The sequence below is a fragment of the Fundulus heteroclitus genome, chromosome 21 (genome assembly GCF_011125445.2).
Source record: "Fundulus heteroclitus isolate FHET01 chromosome 21, MU-UCD_Fhet_4.1, whole genome shotgun sequence".
Taxonomy (NCBI): Eukaryota; Metazoa; Chordata; class Actinopteri; order Cyprinodontiformes; family Fundulidae; genus Fundulus; species Fundulus heteroclitus.
Window position 1 is genome coordinate 39,094,641 of NC_046381.1, and position 22,437 is coordinate 39,117,077.

Genomic DNA, 22,437 nt, shown 5'->3' on the forward strand with positions numbered 1-22,437 from the left:
CCAGAAAGCTTTAAGGAGAAACACAGGACCAGGTTCACTTTCTATGGGAAACAAAAGCAACAGCAGGACTAAATGAAAGCAAAAGGCGCTTTCAGTGTCTATTCAGCAAAGGGACACAGCTGAATACATTAGAAGTACTTGGTTTGGATAGGAATAAGAAAGACTTTATTAAAAGCTGTTGATAGCAATAACTGTGTCAATGAGTCCAGGAAAACCACAGCAGCTAAACACAGGAACGCTGGACGGGGGGTACTTTCTGTAGGAAAATAACCCAGACAGGACTAGAGAAATCCAGCTCTGGTAATACCATACATCTTTATTTATAAAGCGCTTAAAAACAGCCAACAGCTGAGACAAAGTCCTGTACATTGCTACAATATAAAACACATATTTATATTTTATTTAAATAAATAAAATATAAAGATAATGCATGAAAACGCTTAAAAGAAACAATAAAACCAGTTTAAAATGAAAACTAAGTCTCCCTATAGTGGAAAAAGACAAAGAATAATAGTCATAATGGTTCCAGGAAGAGACCCAGTTAAATACAGAAGTACTGAGCCAGGTGTACTTTCTATGGGGAAGAAAAACCAAGGAGAGCACAAAGTCAGTTCACACAGAAACAACTACCCAGGGATACTTTCTATGGGAAACAAACATGAGATTAACGTTGCTTTCAGACACTGTTCGGCTGCAGAGGTTTATCCATTTATTGTCTTATATTTCTTCTTTTGACATCTACTTCTCCTTTGATCCCAGTTTTTCTTTTATAGACACATAGAAGCATTTCCTACAGGCTTGTTGAACTGCCTTTTTATCTTAAATTATTTGAATTTTAGCAAAAATGTGAGTGGTTGAATTTGGTAGGAGGTTTATAAGGAACTATAAATATTTCCACAAATTATTACAGCTAATAAAATGTTAAATTGTCACACTGAGCAAAAAACAAAAGATATTTATTGTCTCATTAAAAGCGAGTTAAAAAGAGAGAGGTATAGACTTTAAGCCCAGGCGTGGAAAGTGACATATCCGTGTTAAAACGGTTTAAGAAAGCTGCACAGCTGAGTCTGTCATCCATGATTTACTCTGTTTTTATTGCTTCTCTTTTGGGGGGCAAGAAGATCGCGTCTCCGCTGTTAATCCGGCCCGCGATGCTGTGTTTGGTTCAGCTGTTTTTCCAACTGGGAGAAGAGGAAGAGTGGGCGATGATTCAGAGCTCTGGAAGCTGCGAGTACAAAGGCAGAGAGAAGTCCAGAGAAAACCAACGACAGACACATTAAAAGGCATTAAAGACAGGCAATTAAAAATACAACACGCGATTAAAAGAATAGATTCCTAAAGTCAACAACAAAATGACTCCCTAATGTTATTTCTGTCTTTTTATTCTCAACCAGTAGGTATTGACAGGGTTCTAATCTCTGACAGCTAAAGATCAGGAGACATAAAGAAGAGTGATGCTTCTTTGTTAGCTAGAATCTAGTCATTGCAGTAGTTAACTGTGTCCTTTTGTGATATTTAGCTGTCTTTGTGCACGCTTTATAAAACTGCACTGCAAAAATTAAACTAAAAATAAGCCAAATTTTCTTGAAATTAGTGTATTTGTCCTTGATTTGAGCAGGTAAAAAGGATGATTTGCCAATAGAATGAGAGTTTTGCTCTTAAAATAGGAACAGCTCATCTCCATCATCTTATTTAGAGGGCAGAATATATAATTATCTTATTTTAGGGGTCAAAATACTAATTCCATTGGCAGATCGTCTTATTTATGTGCACAAATCAAGGTCAAATGCACTCATTTTAAGAAAATGTTACTTATTTTTAGTTCCGTTATTGCAGTGTGGTTGTTTGCTGGGCACTAAGAGTGTTGAAACCGTGAATTCATCGAGTAAATTTGCTGATAAAAGCTTACAGGATCACCTCAATAACTGCCAGTAGCTGTTCTGTCTGAAGAAACTCTTCATTCCAACATTGCTTCAGCATTTTTGGGTTTGCAGGCATTAATTTCTGCAAATCTCTCTGCAGGTCCCACCACAGCACTTCAATCAGGTCAAGGTCCTGACTTTGACTAGGCCGTTGCAGTGTCTTTATTCTTCTTTTTTAGCAGCTCTGTTGTAGATTTATTGCTGTGTTTGGCACCATTATCCTGTTGATGACCCAGTTTTATACCAAGCTTCAGCTGATAACAGAGGAGATTATGGTGGACTCAGTCAGGGAAAGGTGTCCAGGTCCAGTGGCTATAGCCCAAATCACTGGACCTCCACCACCGTGCTTACCAGTTGGTTTGGGGGGTTATTTAGTGTTTTTCAAACCCAGTGCCATGCATTATGGCCAAACACCTCTGTCATGGTCTAATTTGTCCAAAGGACTTTGTTCTACAAGTGACGGGTTCATTTTCACGTCTAAGTTGTGCTGTCATATTCTTTTAGGAGAAGATATCAACAAGTCAGTCTTTTTTTGTCCTGTCACATTCTTTAACCTTTAACATGCAAACGGAGGCCTGTAGAGTCTGAATTGGGTTCTTGGATGAGTTTTTATCCTTTCACTGAGCATTGCTCTGTCCTTGAGGTAAAACTGCTGGGACGTCCACTGGTGGGAAAACTGGCAGCTGTCTTAAATGTTTTCTACTAGTAAAGGTTCCTATAAGGTCTAAGGTCATTGCTGTTGTTTTTCAGTTCTAAATCTATATAAAGCAGAGAAGCAAACTTCCAAAACGACTGTATTTAAGCAGCTATTCACACTCATGATCATTCAGAGACCCAAAAATCTAAAAAAAGACTGAAAGTTTACATTTACCTATCTTGATCTTTTGTCTGTTGTTTTTTTTTTCAGGGTCGCCACGTCAAAACAGGGCAGCTCGCTGCCATCAAGGTCATGGACGTCACCGGAGTATGTGTCGCCCACAGCCTCTTCCTCCTGCCTCACAGCAGCACTCATGAAGTTTTTACAGCTTAAAAAAAATCCCTGTGCTGAATCTTTATCTTTTTCTTCAGGATGAGGAAGAGGAGATTAAAGCTGAGATCAACATGCTGAAGAAGTACAGCCACCACAGGAATATTGCAACCTATTATGGAGCCTTCGTCAAGAAAAACCCTCCTGGAGTGGATGACCAGTTATGGGTATGAGTTTTTTTTAATAAACAGATGTTATCGATAAAAACAGGACGATGTGTGACGTACGTTTGTTGCTCTGACAGCTGGTGATGGAGTTCTGTGGGGCTGGATCGGTGACGGACCTGATCAAAAACACCAAAGGAAACTCTCTGAAGGAGGAGTGGATCGCCTACATCTGCAGGGAGATCCTTAGGGTGATGCGCAAAAACCAAAAATAAATAGTTTTATCTTAAAAACAAAAGCTCTAATCTAAAGGGAACCCAAACAGGTTCCCTGAGGAACGCCAGTAAATCATTATTTCTCCCAGAACTTGTTCTAGGCTAAAATTTACGGCGTGTTTTCTGCATCTTTCTTCAGGGATTAACACATCTCCACCAGCACAAGGTCATCCACAGAGACATTAAGGGTCAGAACGTGCTGCTGACAGAAAACGCTGAGGTTAAGCTAGGTGAGGAACCGCTAAACGCCGCTAGCATAAAACCCCGGTCCACAGCTTCCTCAGCACTGCTCATGTGTTTCTGCAGTGGATTTCGGTGTGAGTGCCCAGCTGGACCGCACGGTGGGGCGAAGGAACACGTTCATCGGCACGCCGTACTGGATGGCCCCAGAGGTCATCGCCTGTGATGAGAACCCGGACGCAACGTACGACTTCAAGGTACACCCGATGGCTGTGGGGCTGTGAGCTAAAGGTGGATTTAAATCTAAATGGAGTAAAAAAAAACATTTAAACAATTGAGTGTCCAAAAAAAAAAGTCATTCACTGCTGTTTGTGGGACTATATTTTGAAAATCTTTTGGCGCAGGAGTTAGGGAGTTCGTCCTGTAATTGGCTGGTTACAGGTTCGATCCCCCGCTCTGACCGTCTGTCGTTGTGTCCTTGAGCAAGACGCTTCAACCGAAAAGCCTGCTGGTGGTGGTCAGAGGGCCCGGTGGTGCCGATGTATGGTGGCCTCTCTACTGTCAGTCCGCCCCAGGGCAGCTGTGACTACTAACCTAGCTCACCACCGTCAGGGTGTGAATGGGTGAATGACTGTAATGTGAAGCGCTTTGGGGTCGTTGGACTAGTTAAAGCGCCATACATTTACCTTTTGAGGATCTTAAACTATTTTAGCACCTAAAACCTTTAAAGGACTGCAAACTTTGAAGATCCAACCTTAGGAGGACTTCAAACCTTATAAGGACCACAGACCTTTTGAGGACCTCCGGACCCTTGGAGGAACGTAAATGCTTACAGCATCCCACATGTTTAAAGGGCCTCAAACCTTTTGAGAATTAAAATCTGAAACCTTTAAAGGTCTTTGAACCTTTTGAGGACATCAACCCTCATGATGATCTCAAGCTTTTTCTTAAACTCAAACCCTTTGAGGACCTCAAACTCTGTGAGGTCCTCATACGTATTAAGGAACTTAAACCTTTTTAGGGACCTCGGACCTTTAGAAAGTTAAACTCTTTGAAGACCTTAAACCTTTTAAGAGCGTCATACCTTCAAAGAACCTCAAACTAAAGGTGATCTCAAACCCTGTGAGGAACTCTAGCCTTATGACCAGACTACCGTCGGTGGGAATTGAAGAAGGCTTCTTGTTTTGGACTTTCTTTTGACTTCCCGGCTGCCAGCCCCTAAAGTTCAGCACCTCCACAGTAACATAATCAGACTGCTTGTAGATGTGGAGGAGGATTGCAAAGCGACCTTTAGCGAAATCATTACATCTGTTGGTTTTTGTATTCTTCCAATCCCGGATTAGTACCATTGTACTGAACAGACAGAAATAAGAAGGTTCCTTTGAGAAGCGGGGAGTGTGGAGCGGTTGCTGTTTGAAGGATGTGCAGCATTGAGGACAGAATGAACCCCCCGCGGCGAGCGGGTGGAGGATGAGCGCCTACACCATTAACTACGACCCTCCGGGGTTTAATGTGTCAGAGGAGCCTGAGTTTATCTTCCTGTAAGAAGCCAGCAGTTGTTGCCGGCTGAAACTAAACGCAGAACAATGTGATTGTGTTGAAACGGAGGCAGAACGCAGCAGCAGTGGCAGATGGGTAATGTTTCTGTCTGTATTTTTATCACTTGACGAGAACACTGACCCGTGGACCCGTCTCTCAGAAAGTGGAAGTGTTGAGTGGGTTACACGTTGTGAGGATGTGCTTGTCTCTCTGCAGAGTGATCTGTGGTCGCTCGGCATCACAGCCATAGAGATGGCAGAGGGAGCGCCGCGTAAGTGTGATTACACCCCTGTCAGCTGACAACCAGCACAGTTTGTCTCCAAAGACACTAAATCAGAGCTGCTTCTTTCTAATTTTCCCTTCCGTTCCCTTTTTATTTTACATTTCATTTTCTCCTGTCTTATAACATTCCTCTGCTTTTACCTGTGCTGTGTATTCCTTTTCTTTTCCTTTGTATCATTCCCATTCATTTCCTTCTCTTTATTGTACTTTTCCTTTCCTTGCAATTTCTCTTGATCATTTGTGGTCCTGCTTCGTCTCCTCCTCAGCTTTGTGCGACATGCATCCGATGAGAGCGCTCTTCCTCATCCCCAGAAACCCCGCTCCAAGACTCAAGTCAAAGAAGTGGTGAGTCTCACGAACTCAGGAGCATCGGTGGAAGGATAACGATTTTTCAGATGTTAAAAGTTACCTTTCATTTTATCATTTATTTATTTTTATTTATTTATTTTATTTTTATTTTTTATTTTGTTTTATTACTTTTATTTATTATTATCATTAGTAGTAGTAGTAGTAGTAGCAGTAATAGTAGTAGTAGTAGTAGTAGTAGTATTATTAATGTTTTATTTTTAAATTTTTATTATTATTTTTTATTGTTTATTTATTTATTTATTAGTTTTTATTATACTTTTTTATAATTTTCTTTCATTTTAAATTTTTAAATAGAATTTTATTTTTTATTTTTAATGTTTATTTTTATTTATTTATTTATTTTATTTTTATTTATTTAGTTTTTTTATTTATTATTATTATTAGTAGTAGTAGTATTATTAATGTTTTATTTTTTAATTTTTATTATTTTTATTATTTTTTATTGTTTATTTATTTATTATTTTTTTAGTTTTTATTATACTTTTTTATAATTTTCATTCATTTTAAATTTTTAAATATAATTTTTTTTTATTTTTAATGTTTATTTTTATTTATTTATTTAAATTTTTATTTTGTTTTATTTATTATTATTATTATTATTATTAATTTATTTTTGTATTATTTTTATTGTTTTTATTTTTATTTTATTTTTTTATTATTTATTATTATTATTTATTATTATTATTATTTATGTTTTATTTTTAAATTTTTATTATTAATTTTTATTATTTTTTATTTGAACTTTTTTGTTATTTTTTATAGTTTTTTTTTTTACAATTTTCTTTCATTTTAAATTTTTAAATTTTTATTATATTTAATGTATTTATTTTGAAAAGACTTTTCATCAGTCTTTTCATCAGACTGATGAAAAGATGACTGTGAGTTGTGCGCCGGCAGGTCGAAGAAGTTCCAGTCGTTCATCGACAGCTGCCTGGTCAAGAGCCACAGCCAGCGGCCGAGCACCGAGCAGCTCCTCAAACATCCGTTCATCAGAGACCTTCCCAACGAGCGGCAGGTCCGGATCCAGCTGAAGGACCACATCGACCGCACCAAGAAGAGGAGGGGAGAGAGGGGTGAGCCTGCACCCCCCCGACCCCCCGACCCACCGCCCACTTCCTGACGGCTGCTGTAACGCAGCCAAAGCTAACGTGAAGTGTTCGCTCTCTTTCAGACGAGACAGAATATGAGTACAGTGGAAGTGAGGAGGAGGATGAAGAGCGGGAGATTGGAGAGCCCAGGTAGGAACAACGGGCCTGAATTTAAGACGCAGGTTAGGATTTAAAACGCCTACAGATGCAGCCTTAAACATTAGGCCCTTATGGTGCGTCACCTCACAACCAAGAACTAAACTAGACCCGGCGTCTTCATTATAAAGTTGACATTTTAGCTAAATTAGACCAGTCAGCATTGCATGCTATAAATAGCAGTCTGTGTGCGTTCTCCAGAGAACATAGACGATCAGCAGCTACCCTGAGATCTCCACAGGGCTGCCAACATCTACAAAATCAGCTTTTTCCATAACAAACGGAGAACTGAAAGCTTTAAAATAAATATAAAACAGCAACTTTGCTCCAATATGTTCACTCTTACCTACAGAAGGCTGACAGTCAGCATACACTGCAAAAAGGGAACTAAAAGTAGGTGAAATTTTCTTGAAATCAGTGTATTTTTCCTTGATTTCAGTAGCAAAATAAGACTATTTGCCAATGGAATAAGAATGTTGCACTTAAAATAGGAACAATTCTTCTACATCTTCTTATATCAAGTGCGGGATGTCTAATTATCTTATTTTAGGGGTAAAAATTATTGTTCAGTTGGCAAATAGTCTTATTTAGCTCCTCAAATCAAGGAAAAATACACTCATTTCAGGAAATTTTCTTACTTTTAGTTCCCTTTTTGCAGTGTACCTGAGAATTTCACCAAGCAGAAAAAAAATCTGACTTTTAAGCCAAAGCTGAAAATCTACAGATTTCAGCCACCAGCCGACTTCTAGTCAGGGAATTACCTGCCAGGTAAACGCCAGCATGGGAACCTACACACATCAGCTGGAGCTTCTCTGCGTTAAGGTAACACCTGGAGACACCGCTCACCTGCCAGGCCAGGTAGATGCTGCAGCTTTAGGTCTTTACGTGTCACAGAGCTGCATACAGCTAAGCTAACCCCAGACAACTGCACATTTTACCCTTTACACAGCAGCAAATGCTGCATTTTTCTTGCAAACATTTAGCAAGCCTGACGATTATATGGCGTAGTTTGTTCCTGAGTAGCACCCAAAACCATGTGGATGTTTAAGGAAAAGTTTAAAAAAAACTTACAGAAATAAAGCTAAAAGATTTAAAACTGCAGTAGAAGAACCACCAGAACATAATGGCAACGGGAGGATCTGACAATGCTTAAAAGAATGGGATTATACACACAGAGAGGGAGTGATTGATGGTGAAATGGACAGGTGAGACCAGGGCTGGACGATATCGATGATAGAAAAAAGGGTCAATATAAGTTCAATAGAATAACAGTTTTCCTTCCTTTAACATTCTAGCCAATCATGTAGGTTAATATTACAGTCATTACATCCTCCCAACCAATCACAACGCAGACCCAGGAACCAAGCCCCGCCCCCTTCAAAGAGTTCAGAGAGCATGCGCTCTTTTTCATTTTTTTTTAAAACTTGCAGTTTTGGTAAAAAGTTGGTTGAGTTTGAATTCAGTGTTTGTGTCTTTATCTAAAAATAGGTCGCTAATAAGCAGCAGCATAAAATGACCCAAGCACTTAAAATATATATTTTGAATATGTTGATAATTATCGATAAAAATTAATTTTATTTGTATTTTATCAATATGCTTTTTTTCTATATCGTCCAGCCCTAGGTGAGACTAATATACTGAAAATGGAGCAGCGGCTTCCATAAACTACTTACAGTGGAAAGTCAGACACTTTTTTCCTTATTTTCTGCTCTTCTAGCGATAAACTGAGATTGTTGACTTTGCTGCAGCTGATCAGTCAAGACATTAGCCATGACTTCATCCAACTGCCACACGAATTTTGAACAAACTTTTAAATTGTTGCGAAAATAAAAATAAAATGTGAATTAGGCGTGTTTCCATCCACTTGTTTGTAGCGAATGAACCCGGCTGTCGTTACATCAGAAGTTGATGTTACGCTGTAATGCCTGTAATAAACAGGAAGTAGAGGTTTCAAACTAGCACATCTGAGAAAAACGGAGAGAGTTTTTTTTTAGGAATGCGTTGCGATAAAAGAAGTCGGGATTGTTCTGTCCTGTCGGCTGGTATTGGCGATGTTAGCTGGTGTCCGAAGACGTAGGAAAATAAATGCTTTTCTACGCGTGTAGAGGAAACAGCTGATCAGTCATGTGACGTAAAATGTTCACTACGTCAGAACTTATTCAGCAAATGTGTTTCCATCTCCCATTTTGTGCTTTAACTCTTTTTCGGGAATCCAAAAGCAGACTCAAGTGGACGAAAAAAATGTTTTTGTGAAATTTTGAAAATTATTTAGAATTTTGGTGTTTCCATCAACCTTTTCTAATACGATACTTCAAAAGGTGCATAAAAAACATGGAAACACGGATGTTGTTTATTGTGTCTGTAAAACTGGTTTCAGCAGAGACAGAACTCACATTTGTGAATGTGTTTGCAAGTGAAACTCGTACTTCTTTTTTGTCCTCTTGGGAAATCTGGAAGTATCAGACGGGACAATCACAGAGCTATATAATACACTGGAGTGCTGATTTTGACGAAAAACTGAAGTCACTGGCCGCCATCTTGCTACTCCCTACTCTCACAGAATCCCACAGGATTTGGTTGCAACAACAAGCAGTTTTCTGGCTGAGTGAAAACGTTTCACAGGTAATTCTACAGTCAGTGGATGTACTAACACTATCAACTACTAGGAAATTAGGTGCTGAAATATTTTACATGTTATTCATATTAAATATAAATATATGTGTATATATATATATATAAATACGTGTATATGTATACATGTATGTAAATATATGTTTTTGTATATTGTTATTTATATATTTAGAAATGTTATATATATATATATATATATATATATATATATATATATATATATATATATATATATATATATATATATATATATATATATATTTAAATAAATAAAATGCAAAATATTTCAGCACATGACTTTCTCAGTACTTGATAGTTTTAGAACAAAACATAAACGTATATGGCATTTGACATTTTAAAAGTCTTAAGTCCCCCCTGAACATGAGAAAATCATTGTTATTCAATGCCGTAGCGTACATATTCCCTAGTTACTGGAGGGAAATAGGGAGTACCAATATGGCGGCTGGTGGCTTCAAAGCGACTCGTTCTAACAGCGGCTATTAGCACTCCAGTGTATAATATAGATCAGTGGGGACAATCACAGATGCTAAAGCTAAAAAGCTAAAAAACTAAAAAAGGACTCTGACATTTCTCTCTCTAAACATGAAAATGAAAAAATGGTTATGGCGTTAACGGACGGTTATGGATTGGAGTCGGTTGAGTGTTTCTGTGATGCTAAATTAAATGTGATTATGAAACAAAAAGCCCAGTTTTCAGCCGGTGCTAGATGGTGCCGCCCTCTGACTCTCGCCCTATCGGCTGCTTTCCAGCTCAATCATCAACATTCCCGGCGAGTCCACTCTCAGGCGGGACTTCCTGCGCCTGCAGCTAGCCAATAAGGAGCGCTCGGAGCTGATTCGCCGTCAGCAGCTTGAGCAGCAGCAGAACGAGGAGCACAAGCGCCAACTACTGGCCGAGAGGCAGAAACGCATCGAGGAGCAGAAAGAGCAGCGGCGACGGCTAGAGGAGGTAGCGTCAAGTCTTTTAGGTTTCCACAAAAAATATTAAAGGCACAATCTGGCTAATAATAGATGTTCCACATGAATAAAACCTCATAATCCTAACGCAACATAAATGAGCGTAATGAGAGGATGCCTGCAGCTGTTTTAGGTTGTGGAACGGCGTCTCAGATGAGGTGTTAGGGGAAAAAAAGCACACCTGTGTTGTTGGCACCTCGGCACATCAGAATGCCAGAGAAGCACACCTGACATGCACAAACACACACAGGTGACACACTGTTGTGTGAAATGTTTTCCGCCCACAGCAACAGCGTCGGGAGCGGGACCTTAGGAAACAGCAGGAGCGGGAACAAAGGAGGCGCTATGAGGAGATGGAGCAGCTCCGCCGGGAGGAGGAGAGGCGGCACGCAGAGAGGGAGCAGGTAGGAAAACACCTGGGCGACCAGTCAGGAAATCTTACATAATCTGTGAGGGATAAAAATGGGATTTCATACCCATTTAAAGCTAACACTTATTTACATTGTATTTTAAAGTAAACGTTTGGCTGATTGTTGAAGCACTTGGGTCAACTCCTGTTGCTTTCAGCGTTTTAAATTAATTTAACTCCGTAATGGAGCACCAGTCTCAAAAAAAATAAATGTGCATCAGTATTAAAGGACCATATCATCTAAATCTGACCGAGTGCGTAATGGGCCTCACTGACGTCTATAATTTTATTGCTGAGTAAAATTTTTTATTTTTTTTAAAGAAATGGACCTGTAAGAGGGGAAGGAGCGTTTGAGAACCTTTCTTTTACCAAACCATACCGTTTATTTCTAGAGCACTTTACAAAACAACATAGAAGCTGTTTGAAAGTGCTGCACAAAAAACAAATACTTAAAAATACCTACATAAATGTAAGCAGAAAGGAAAGAAAACAAAACAGGTACAATTAAAACACGGATAAAAGTGTGTTTTCAGACGAGTTTTAAAAACATCAAGAGACGAAACCTGCCTGACCACCAGAGGCGGTTAATTCCACAATTTAGAAACCAGAACTACAAAAGCTCTGTCTCCTCTGGATGTATAAAGTGACTTTGGGTCGGATTAAAGCATCTGATCGCTGATCTAAGAACATATAGAGGTATGTAGGGGTGGTACGGTTCAGATAAATAGGGAGGGGACAGCCCATTTTGACTCTTAAAAGCAAATAAAATAATTTAAAAATGGACTTGAAACTTAACAGGAAGCCAGTAGATGGCTGCTAAAACCAGATTTATGTGTTCACGTTTATTTTTACCAGTTAAAAACCGTGCTGCAGCATTCTGTACCAGCTGTAGCCGTGAAAGAGCGGCCTGACTGACACCAATTATTAGAGAATTACAGTAGTTCAGACATGAGGTGATAAAAGCACTTAATAACATAATACCTCTACTTATTAAAAATATAACTGCAGGTAAAATAATGCATTTGTGCACAACCCAACATATTACACCCAGTTAGCATTAGCATATTAATGCTTAAAAACGTTTCCACACCTATCCAGGAGTCTTTGTTGGTTCTGGCGGCTCGCTCTGAGCAATCTGCAGTTGGAGCGCTGCTGTTTTTAAGGACATGGAGGTCCATCCGCAGGTGTTGAAACATTCTCAGAAAGAACTAAACGAAAGTCCGGCTTCCTCCGATTTAAGCCTGTTTACTGTTGGTCTAATATTGTTATTACCACACTGTGTGCATTGCGGTCGAATGCTAACATTAGCATTAGGAAGCCGATGTTATTGTTAGCGTGCTGGGACATTACCTGTAAATTAGTAACAATAGCATTGAAATTAGGATCCAAATGTTAGCATTCAGATTCTAATACTCTATAAAATGCTCCAAGCATGAGCTATAGGGTGGTATTAATCAGGTTAGCATGCTAGCATTACACTCCACTGTAGAGTAGCAGGCAATGTCTGCAGCTTTGATAACCGGGGACCCGGGTACGAATTGTGGTTGGGTAAAAACTTAAAAAGCGTTAAAACTCTGCCCAGTAAGTTGTAAATGAATACCGCACCCACTTCCATGCTAACACTAGTAACAGGATGCTAATATTATTGTTCGTTTGCTAGGGGAATAGCATTCAAATTGTGATGCTAGTAATAGAATAAGAATATAAACTCTAGTTTTAGGATTCAAATATTATTTTAGTATGCTTTGAATACTCATAGTAGAATGCTAATTATAGTGTTATTGTTAGCATAGCAGCAATAAGATCAGGATGCTGTACACGCTGGTATTAAAATAGTAAAAACAGCATTAGAATCCAAATGTTAGCTTTAGGTTTCTAATATTGTTAGTGTGTTCTGGCCATTAGTGTTACAATAATATGATAATGTTGACACATCATTGTTGGTGTGCTAGAGTAGTAGCATTGCATTTGTAACAATAACGTTAGCATTAAAATAGTTACGTTAGCATTGGAACTCGTTGTTAGCATGCTTCAAACATTAGCAGTAGAATACCAATGAAAACGTCATTTTTAGCACAATAACTTTGAAATTAAGATGCTAACTGTGTTATTAGCTTGTGATGGCATCATTATTAGAATAGTCAAAACAGCATTAGCATTAGAATACTGATGAGTATTAAAGCTAAAGACAGGGGTTCTGACAAAATCATTAAAGCACACCTCCCACTTATTCTCTGCTGTGCTACAGCCCTCCCTCCACCGCTCCTGTTTACCCTCATTTTATTCCAGTTTCGGTTTACTTCTTACGTTATAGCTTGCTTTTTGTCGTCTGTCTTCTTCTGTTTACCGGTCTTTGTTTTCTGAGCCGGTGCTAACCCTAACCCTAACCCCGCCACTTGGCTGTTTTCCCTGAACATTACTTTGTTTCTGTAATCTTAACCTTGAATGTTGAATGATTGAAACTGCTAAGATGCTCCTCCTGGCCCTGATTGGTTGATTTTTTCCCCCACAGATTATCTGTCTCATACTCTGTATGTACAATTTTAACAAATATGTAAAAATATTTTTTTTTTTACAAAAGTTAGTTAGTGAAGCGTTACGACTTTGCGCATCAATTATTCATTTTGCCAGTTGGCCAGTTCTGTTACGCACAAATTTTACGTAGATTTATGCCAACATAATACTTAAACTCACTGAAAGTTGTGGGAAAATTGCAATAATGCAAAACAAGAGTGAGAAAAAAGTCGTTGAATTGCAATTATTCACAGCAACGCCTCAATTATCTGATTCCCTAACGTTGTGCTGCCCTATAATAATTACATAAACACAAGTTGGATTCCAAAAAGTAATATTTGCCTAATAGACTTTGTCACAAAGTGATAAACCCCAACATATTGTTCCTCGGAGAGTCATGACTTTCAGAGACCAGCTTAAAGAGATTGTCTGGCAAATCCACTTCTTTATAAATCAAGAGACTGTTGTAACTGAGAGATTAGCGCTACAGTGAAACGAAAGGAAAGGCAAAGGAGGTTTTGCAAAAGAGCCAAAGCACTTTCTGCAGTTACAGCATCTCACAGAAGTGAGCACACCACTCATATTTCCATGAGTATTTTATTACATATGTCAATGAGACCAATGGAAGATTTGTCACTTTGATGCAGTGTAAAGTAATAAGTGTTCAGCTTGTATAACAATGTGAACTTTGCTTTCAAAATACCTCAGCATTTTTTGTGCCCATCATTATTTTCCACCACTGCTTTAACTCTCTTGGAGTTACCTACAGCTTCACAGGTTACCACTGCAGTCCTCTTTACCTCCGGTCTCTTTAGCAAGGCAGCGGCCATCTTGAAGGTGTGTTTGGACCAGGGCTTTGAACCGGTTCAAGGAACGAAAAGGAAAACCGGGAACTTTTTGTATTTTACAGGGAACAGAAACGAAACCGGAAACGTTATTATTTTTTATGTTCTGGAACTGGAACACTTATTTAAGAATAATGGTAACCAGTTATTACGGGTTTTATTTCGTTCCTCAAAGTTTTCGTTGCCTAATTAACTAAAAAAAAAAAAAAAGTAATTATTTTCCTGCGCACGTTACCATGACGGCTGAGGTTCACTTCCTGTGTGACATCACATCACACATTCGCTGACTGAATGGAGAGAGAGCGCTGTCTCCACTAGAGCTACACATCTTAAATAAGAGGTAAATTACGATCCATCGTTAAGTAAAACGCTCATTCCAAACCACAATATCAATAGCTATATCTGTCAAACGAAAGGAACGAAATTAACCGTTCCCGGCACAGTATTTTTTTTGTTCTAACCGGTTCGGGAACGTCAATTTATTGGTGGAACTCATAACAGCGCGTGAATGAACCGTAGCTCTGAAAACCATGACAGTTCCCCCGCCGTGCTGTAAAGCAGCCATGATACACCTGTCTTTGTGCTCACCTGGCTGCCTCTACGTACGCTGGACACCAGCAGAACCACATAAGTTTGGACCTGTTTGCTGGCTTTTTCTGTGCATCACCATCAGAAGAGGTTTTCTTCTGGGACGACAGCCACACAGACCAATTTGATGCAGTGCTCGCCGTCTGGGCCGACTCCCCCACACCCATTTGACCTCTAAAGCGACGCTGGCAGGACTCGTACGTCTGCTCTGAAAAGACGAGCCGTGGTTATGATGCTGAGCACGTGTTCAGCTTTGGTTGACCGTGCCGAGTTCTGCTCTGAGTCTGGGCTCAGTTTCTGGGTGTTGGTAACCTTCCTGCAGCCTCAGCCTTCTGTTTGTAGAGCAGCAGTTCTTTTATTCAGGTTTTCAGAGAGTTTTTCTTGCCATGAGGACCCAGTGTGAACTTCCTGTGACTAATATGTGAGAGTGAGAGCGATAACAGCAGATTTAACACATCTGCCTCCTATTCACACCTGAGACCTCGTAACGCTAGCGAGTCACATGACACCAGGGAGGGAAAATGGCTAATTGGGCACAATCTGGTCACTTTTCACCTGGGGGTGTCCTCATTGTTGTTGACAGTGGTTCAGACATTAATGGCCGTGTGTTTTAAGGGGAAGACAAATTTACACTGTTGTACAAGCTGGACACACTTTACATGGGATCAAAGTGTCATATCTTTAGTGATGATGTAATAAAATATTGACAAAAATGTGAGCGGTGTACTGCTTACGTCAATCAATGTTCATTTATATAGCACTATTTAACAGTCCATTTGATGCACAATGTGCTTTATAAGCTGAAATACAAACAAAAAGATGCTGAGACAAATAGATGAAATCTAAAAATGTGCAGGAAAATAACAGGATAAAAAGAGGTGAAAACTAAGAAGTGCATAACCGCACAATTCAAAACAAATTCAAGCGCTGTTTAGAAAAATAAAGGCATAAAATAGACAAAAGTTATGTGCAGTTGAACAGTTAGGAGTGAAAGGCCTGTGTGAACAGATGTTGTTAGCTGTTCTTTTTCCAGATAAAATGGTCTGTCCCTGCAGGGCTGATTTCAGTCTGACTGTTTTATTACCAGCATGGCCTTCTGTTCTACTAATTACTGCCCCCTGCCGCTTCATTCACTTTATTTCTCATCTGTTTCCGAATCACTCTCCCATTTAACACCCCTTTTACGGATCTACTTTTCTCTGCCCTGTTTCTTTCTGTCTTTCTATTTTTCTTCCCGACTATTTCCTGCTCTGCTGACGTCACTGGTTGCCTGGGGCTCTGATTGGCTTCTGTTCCGCCCGGCCGCTCTCTGATTGGATGCGTCCGATGCGTCGCCTGGGCTCTGATTGGGTAGGAGTATATCCGTAGACAGCTGGAGGAGGAGCAGAGGCAGCTGGAGATCCTGCAGCAGCAGCTCCTGCAGGAGCAAGCGTTACTGCTGGTAACACCACATGCAAACACACACAGATGCAGATAATAGCCCTGATTCTGGAGCTACAACCCACTGACACCAGTTCATGTCCACTTCTGCTGTATTTACCCTCATCAAGGTGTCTGTACAGTGATTTCGTTGTTCTAAACACAAATAAGTCCTACTGTTCTCTTTTAAAGTTTCACATAGTGGTACAGGACGTAGGTTTGGTTGAATCAATAGAAAATAATCACTTATAAAACAGTAAAAGAACACCTCGTTAATTAATTAGATACCATACTGCATACAGTAATTTAAAAAAGTAAGAGTTTTTTTCTAAATCACACGGGTCGAAATTATACACAGAAGCTTAATTATACACACACCACCGTTAATATTTGTTTAAATGGTCCACTTTTTGTTTCCGTCTGGTGTAACCCTGACTAAATATTTTACCACACTCCCTGGGCAGAAGTGGTGGTGCTCATTTAAATGTTTTGTTTTACTTTCAAGTAGGCCTGGACGATATATATATATATAAAAAAAAGCATATCGATACAATAGAAATCATATTGATCGATATCGATAATTATCAACAAATTCAAAACTAGCTTAACCTCTTTTTAGATACAAACACTGAATTCAAACTGAACTCTTTATTCAACCAAAACTGCAAGTTTTAAAAAAATGAAAAAGAACGTGTGCTCTTTGAACTCTTTGAAGGGGGCGGAGCTTAGTTCCTGGGTCTGCGTTGTGATTGACTGGGAGGATTAATGACTCTAATATTAACCTACATGGCTAGAATGCAGAAGGAAAACTGTTATTCTATTGAACCCTTATTGAACCTTTTCTTTTTATCATGGATATACATCTATTGATCGATATATATTGTTATTGAATTATGGTCCAGCCCTAGTTTTAAGCTAATTTCATAAATATTGACCAGGACTGATGCTGGGTTCCAGAAACTGAACGTTAGCCTGATCTGTCCTTTCACATTAGGTTTGGGACCGCTGTCCTGTTGAAACACCCAGACGTGTCCCAGTTTAAACAGAAACAATCTAGTTGCTAAATAGAGGAGACCTTTAGTAATTTACTAATAAAACAGCCCCATAGCATCATGGTGCCACCACCATGCCTGACATTTCAGACACTTCTTAGGTCTGAAAGCATCACCTCGACCAGTGGCCTCTAACTCCAGCACTTTAGGACCGGTGATGCTTCTCTGCCTCCACACACCTGACTCCATGAGCTCGTTAGCAGAGCTCTGCAGAGCCTGGCTGCATGCTGGTGACGTAGTTTAGCCATTTCATCCAGGCCTGCAGGGCAAAGGATGCATCTAAAAGTTACAGGACTTCTCCTTAACATGAACGATGGGAGCCAAGTCAAAGCTGCGCGTTGTTCCTTCTTCTTGTCGCTATTTCACTCAGATCCTATGTTATTTTCCTGAGAGAGACTGACAACAGGCAAAAGGGAAGGAGCACAGCAGAGTGCATGAGCAGTTCTTATACTCTGTGATCAGGGTGGGACGCGCAGCATTTTAGCTGAATGGTTGGCGACTCAGAGAGACCGAATAACCGGTCTGAGTCAAAAAACCTGCAGCTGCATCTGGACACAGTTCTCTGATGACGATGAAGGAATCCGTATTGAAAATTATGTTGGCATTAAATTAAAATACAATTCACACATGTAAAATGAGATTATATGTAGGAATTATAAAAACATATAATTAATTAGGTGATTAATGTAGATCAGCTCCAGAGCCGCCTGTTGTTCTTTAGACCCTGAAAAACTTTTCCCAAAATGCTAAAGAATTGAACAATGTTTGAAGATGTAAATCAAAATGCTAGCTTTAGCAGTTTTTCCCAGGCATCTCCATGCAATACATGTAAAACATTTCCTCAAAGAATTCTACCAGAGGTGTAAAAAATATTATTTTTTTGTCTCAGCAGGTTGCAAACTGCGTGCTTTCTCTAAAAACACTGAACGTCCTGCTGAAGAAAATGTACTAACACTAAAAACAAAAATAATATATCCGCTTTTTAAATTAGATGTTTTAAATACATATCTTGTAGGAGGTATTATAAAAGAAAGCTGCTTTGTTTTGCAGAGTCATGTTGCGTTTGTGGCTCTAAGCTATTTTATTTAGCCGAACCGAAGGCAGAAATGCCTCTTTAGTTTGTAAAGGTTTCCTGATCTAAATAAATCACATTTTTTATGAAATAGCTATTTTTGACACGGCATCAGAAGCTTCTGTAACTCTAATGCAGCGCGGTTGACGCCTGAACCAACTAACAGGCATGTATGTGAACGTAAACGGTCCCTTCAGATGCAGACGTACGTATTTTGGGTCTGAACCACCACATGTGGTCGGCTGTGAAGCTTGAAGCACCGCGGTGCTAAATGCAGCCTGTGCAGCACACAGAACAAGCTAAAAATTCATAAAATGAGAGAAATCCCTCAGAGATACGGCGGATGTTTTGTGTTTATGCAGCAGGATGGATTTTCATTCACAGATCTGTGACCATGAAGCCAGAGAGGACAAACAGAGGCTTAAAAACTTCCATTAGTTTAGCTTTGTGTGTCACCGTCACCACCCACAGGTCTAATTTTAACATTACTGGGCCACATCCTTTATAGCGATGAACATCAGGATAATACCGCCATTAAAAACACGCACAGCAGCAATCTTAGCGGCTGCGACCTTCTAATGATGCGGGAGCAGCTCGGACGCTCAGCCCTGTCGCTTATGGCGTCTGCAGGAGTACAAGAGGAAGCAGATCGAGGAGCAGCGGCAGGCGGAGCGGCTGCAGAGGCAGCTGCAGCAGGAGCGAGCCTACCTGGTGTCGCTGCAGCAGCAGCAGCAGCAGGAGCCGCCGCGGCCGCCGCAGGACAAGAAGCAGCTCTACCACTACAAGGACCAGGCGCCCAGCACCAACGACAAGCCCGCCTGGGCCAAAGAGGTGAGCCGCCGGCCCCACGCAGCGCATGCACCTCTGCAGCGACGCTTCAGAGCGCCGCTTCATTTCTGGTTTTCTACGTTAGGAAAACCCAAGGCCAAAATATCCAGAGAGACGTTTCTGTTTACATGCAGATGACCTGATCGGTTCAGAAGAGAGAAGAATAAAACAACTGGAAATTCACCTTTTAATGTAGATTTTCTACATTAGAAAATTGCTTCAGCTTTTTCCATCAACTTTTCTCCTCTGATGCATTATTTGCCTGCAGCTGATTGAAGGAAGGAGGAAGACCTGCATGTGGAGCCGCCTTTCTGCCTTAAACTCACATAATGCATTTATTTCTGATCCACAGGAACATGTTTGCAGCATCAGGGGACGCTGGACCCCAGCGAGGGGCCGTTTCTTTGCTTAATTTGCTTCCTTGGACCCAACTTTCTTTAGGTTTTTCTTTACAGATGAAACTGAAGATCTGGGAATTTCTGCCAATAAACAACGTGTTGGTCTAAGATCTCTAACTTAAATCAGGCTTAGTCATGAGTCAGCAGACGGATGAAGCCATTAATAGGTGTTTGATGTCTTTTTAAGCCTGAAACATTTTACTCCTGAGAGAAACTCCTCAGCTTTATTTAGTCGTTTGTCTTTGAATCAAACTTTGCTTCATCTGGTTCTTGTTTTGCCACAGAGTGAGGAGGTCCACTTGTGAATCCAGGCTTTAAACAGAAGTCACAGAGAAAAGGAAGCGCGTCCTTTTGCATAATCTTTTTTTGTTGAATCAGTGGCACTAAAAAAACGATGTAAAACAGAAAAGAGTCCAAGTTTTCGCTATTTATTGACCAAAGATGCAGTGGAAATGAATTGTGCGTCCATCACTTTGGGGGAATTTGCTCGTCTTCCCAGCGTTGCTTCCGTCCTCTGAGCTTCGCAGACATTCACAGCATTTCAATCAGGAGCTCTTTGTTAGTTTCCTCTGACCTTGGAGGTTTCCTCTGCAGGGAGCTTCTAAATGATCGTTCTCTCTGGAGGATGACGGACTTCACATGGTTTGGGGGAAACCTTAAAGCGCTCCCCGGGTCGATGAGCAGCAGCAGCAGCGTTTAGCCGCCTGAATTATACCCTCCTGTATATTAAAGGAGCAAAGGGCGCACTTAGATTTAAACCGACCGCTTTTTCATTCCTGTTTCCTTGTAGTTTAATAAACATCAGCGCTGTGTGCTTTTAAAGTTGGACTTAAATAACTTCCAGGGTGTGCTTACTTTTCACGGTGAAAAAGCCTCTCTTCATCGCTGCAGCAGCAGAAGAACGGCGGCACAGAGATTCAGAGATCGTGTCGTCAGTAACTGTTGCAGTGATCTTAAAACCTGCAGTCCAGGATTAAATTTAACTGTTTTTTTCTGGTTTTTGGTCTCCTTTGATCATGTTCTGCATTTTAACATGATGTAAAACAACCAGGTTTGTGCACAGGACCAAAGCTTAACGATGATGCAGACAGCATCAAACGATCCTGACAGGGCTGATCGTTTGATGCTGTCTGTTTATGTGAAGGCTGAGTAAAGATATTAAAAAAACAGATTTCTGAGGACTGAGAACCCTGAAACCTGTCTTCAGTGGACCCCCCCCGGGTTCCCCTGCTTTAATGTGTCTCCATCACCCCCCCCCCCCCCCCCCCCCTCACCCCCACCTTCCTGTAAACTCGCTGCCCTCCAGGTGATGCGTCGCGCTCAGAGCAACTCCCCTCGCTTGGCCCCAAAGAAGTACCACTCCCTCCATGAGACGCGGGACGTCAACCTGGACAACCTGCTCCTGCTGCCCGGCTACAGGCCCCCCCGCCCCCCCTCCTACCCCGCCCACGTCAGCCCCTCCAGGGACAACTTGCACGTCCCCAGAATCCGGATCACCTGCCTCCCCGAGCCGGAGTACTCGGAGCCGGTGATGCGGCGGCAGAGTCCCGGCAGGAGCCCCGTCAGGCAGTCCAGGGGCCGCAGCCCCCCCCACCGGGTCAGTGGGAGACAGACAGACGCTTCCTCCTGGTTCTGCAGTCCTAACGGACCCTAACCTTCCTAATAACAGCTGTATTTCTCTAACCAGGTGAACTCACACCCTTTAACTCTGGCTGCTGTGACACAAATGGTGATTTTTCTCCGTTAAAACGCTCCACCTCTCTATTAACACTTCTCTCTGGATTCTCTGGATTTCCTGAAAAACAAAAAGCTCTGGTCTTTGATGAAACCCTCAGCTGTCTCTGTGTTCAGGTGGTTTCTTGTGAAGAAGCTGGCGTTTAGTTCAGTCTCTACACCTTGGATCACAAATACTTCCAGACAAAAAATCCAAACCTCTTTTTAAAGCAACAGTTAAAGTCAGAGGAACCACACCAGCTCACTTCCTGTTCTAACTCATCATTTATTCCTCCTTCAAAGCTTTTAACCTTTCTTTTCTCCTTCGTCCTGAGGTGGGATTGAACTGTTTTATTGCATGCTTTGTTTTAACGTCTAACAGGTACTAACTTCAGCAACTAATCTGAACTTTCCTCTTCCAGGGTTCATTCTTCTTTATTTCCAGGTTTCTTGTTCTGCATGAATTTATGTCGCCTCCCATGAAATGTTGATTTCTTGTTGGGGTTGTTTTAGGTGCTGACTCTCCGGTCTGGGTAGTTAAAAACGCTTCAGTGGAAACATAAATCACGGCTTTAGATGCACGCAGCCACATGTGAGGACCCCATTTAGGGCAGATCGGCAGGTCTGCCCCCTGGTGGCAGCTGGTGGACAGATGTAGGACATCTGCAGCTATTTTTAGTGCCTCTCCCTGTGCAGAAAGGTCTCCCCTCTTCTAAGCCTCACAGGACTCTAAAGACAGAATGGATGGGTACCAATCAAAGTTGGTTACTCGTTTTTATGAGAGAAAACTATCCGGTCTCTAAGCAGTTCCCCACTGCTTGCCTGCAGATGGATAGATGGAGGGATGGATTTAAGATGCGTCTAATCTCTATGACTAGAGTAGAGGATTTGAGAGTGGATGAGTTTAAGAACCTCGGGTTAACATCCAGAACAACGAGCAGAGTACAAGAGAGGTGAAGGACAGATAGCAGGAGGTTTTCAGGACGCTGGTCAGACCGGGCGTGATGCGCGATTTGGAGGCGGTGGCACCTGTAAACTGCATGGCTGCA

The 22,437-nt window shown here is 40.9% G+C and overlaps 1 protein-coding gene across 14 annotated transcripts in view; it reads left to right on the forward strand.

Annotated features, from left to right (window-relative positions):
- LOC118556197 (TRAF2 and NCK-interacting protein kinase-like) overlaps positions 1-22,437 on the forward strand; it is a 78,024-nt gene that overhangs the window by 27,549 nt on the left and 28,038 nt on the right. For 6 of the 14 annotated variants that reach the window (XM_036124904.1, XM_036124905.1, XM_036124906.1 and 3 more), the window contains exons 3-16: positions 2,830-2,886; positions 2,991-3,116; positions 3,194-3,304; positions 3,468-3,558; positions 3,635-3,765; positions 5,264-5,318; positions 5,596-5,674; positions 6,596-6,771; positions 6,870-6,936; positions 10,344-10,542; positions 10,838-10,954; positions 16,261-16,347; positions 19,080-19,280; positions 20,982-21,272. In XM_036124904.1, coding sequence (XP_035980797.1) covers positions 2,830-2,886; positions 2,991-3,116; positions 3,194-3,304; positions 3,468-3,558; positions 3,635-3,765; positions 5,264-5,318; positions 5,596-5,674; positions 6,596-6,771; positions 6,870-6,936; positions 10,344-10,542; positions 10,838-10,954; positions 16,261-16,347; positions 19,080-19,280; positions 20,982-21,272 — 1,788 coding nt within the window. The remainder of the gene's footprint in view (positions 1-2,829; positions 2,887-2,990; positions 3,117-3,193; positions 3,305-3,467; positions 3,559-3,634; positions 3,766-5,263; positions 5,319-5,595; positions 5,675-6,595; positions 6,772-6,869; positions 6,937-10,343; positions 10,543-10,837; positions 10,955-16,260; positions 16,348-19,079; positions 19,281-20,981; positions 21,273-22,437) is intronic. The other 8 variants (XM_036124911.1, XM_036124914.1, XM_036124912.1 and 5 more) reach the window with 3 other exon arrangements.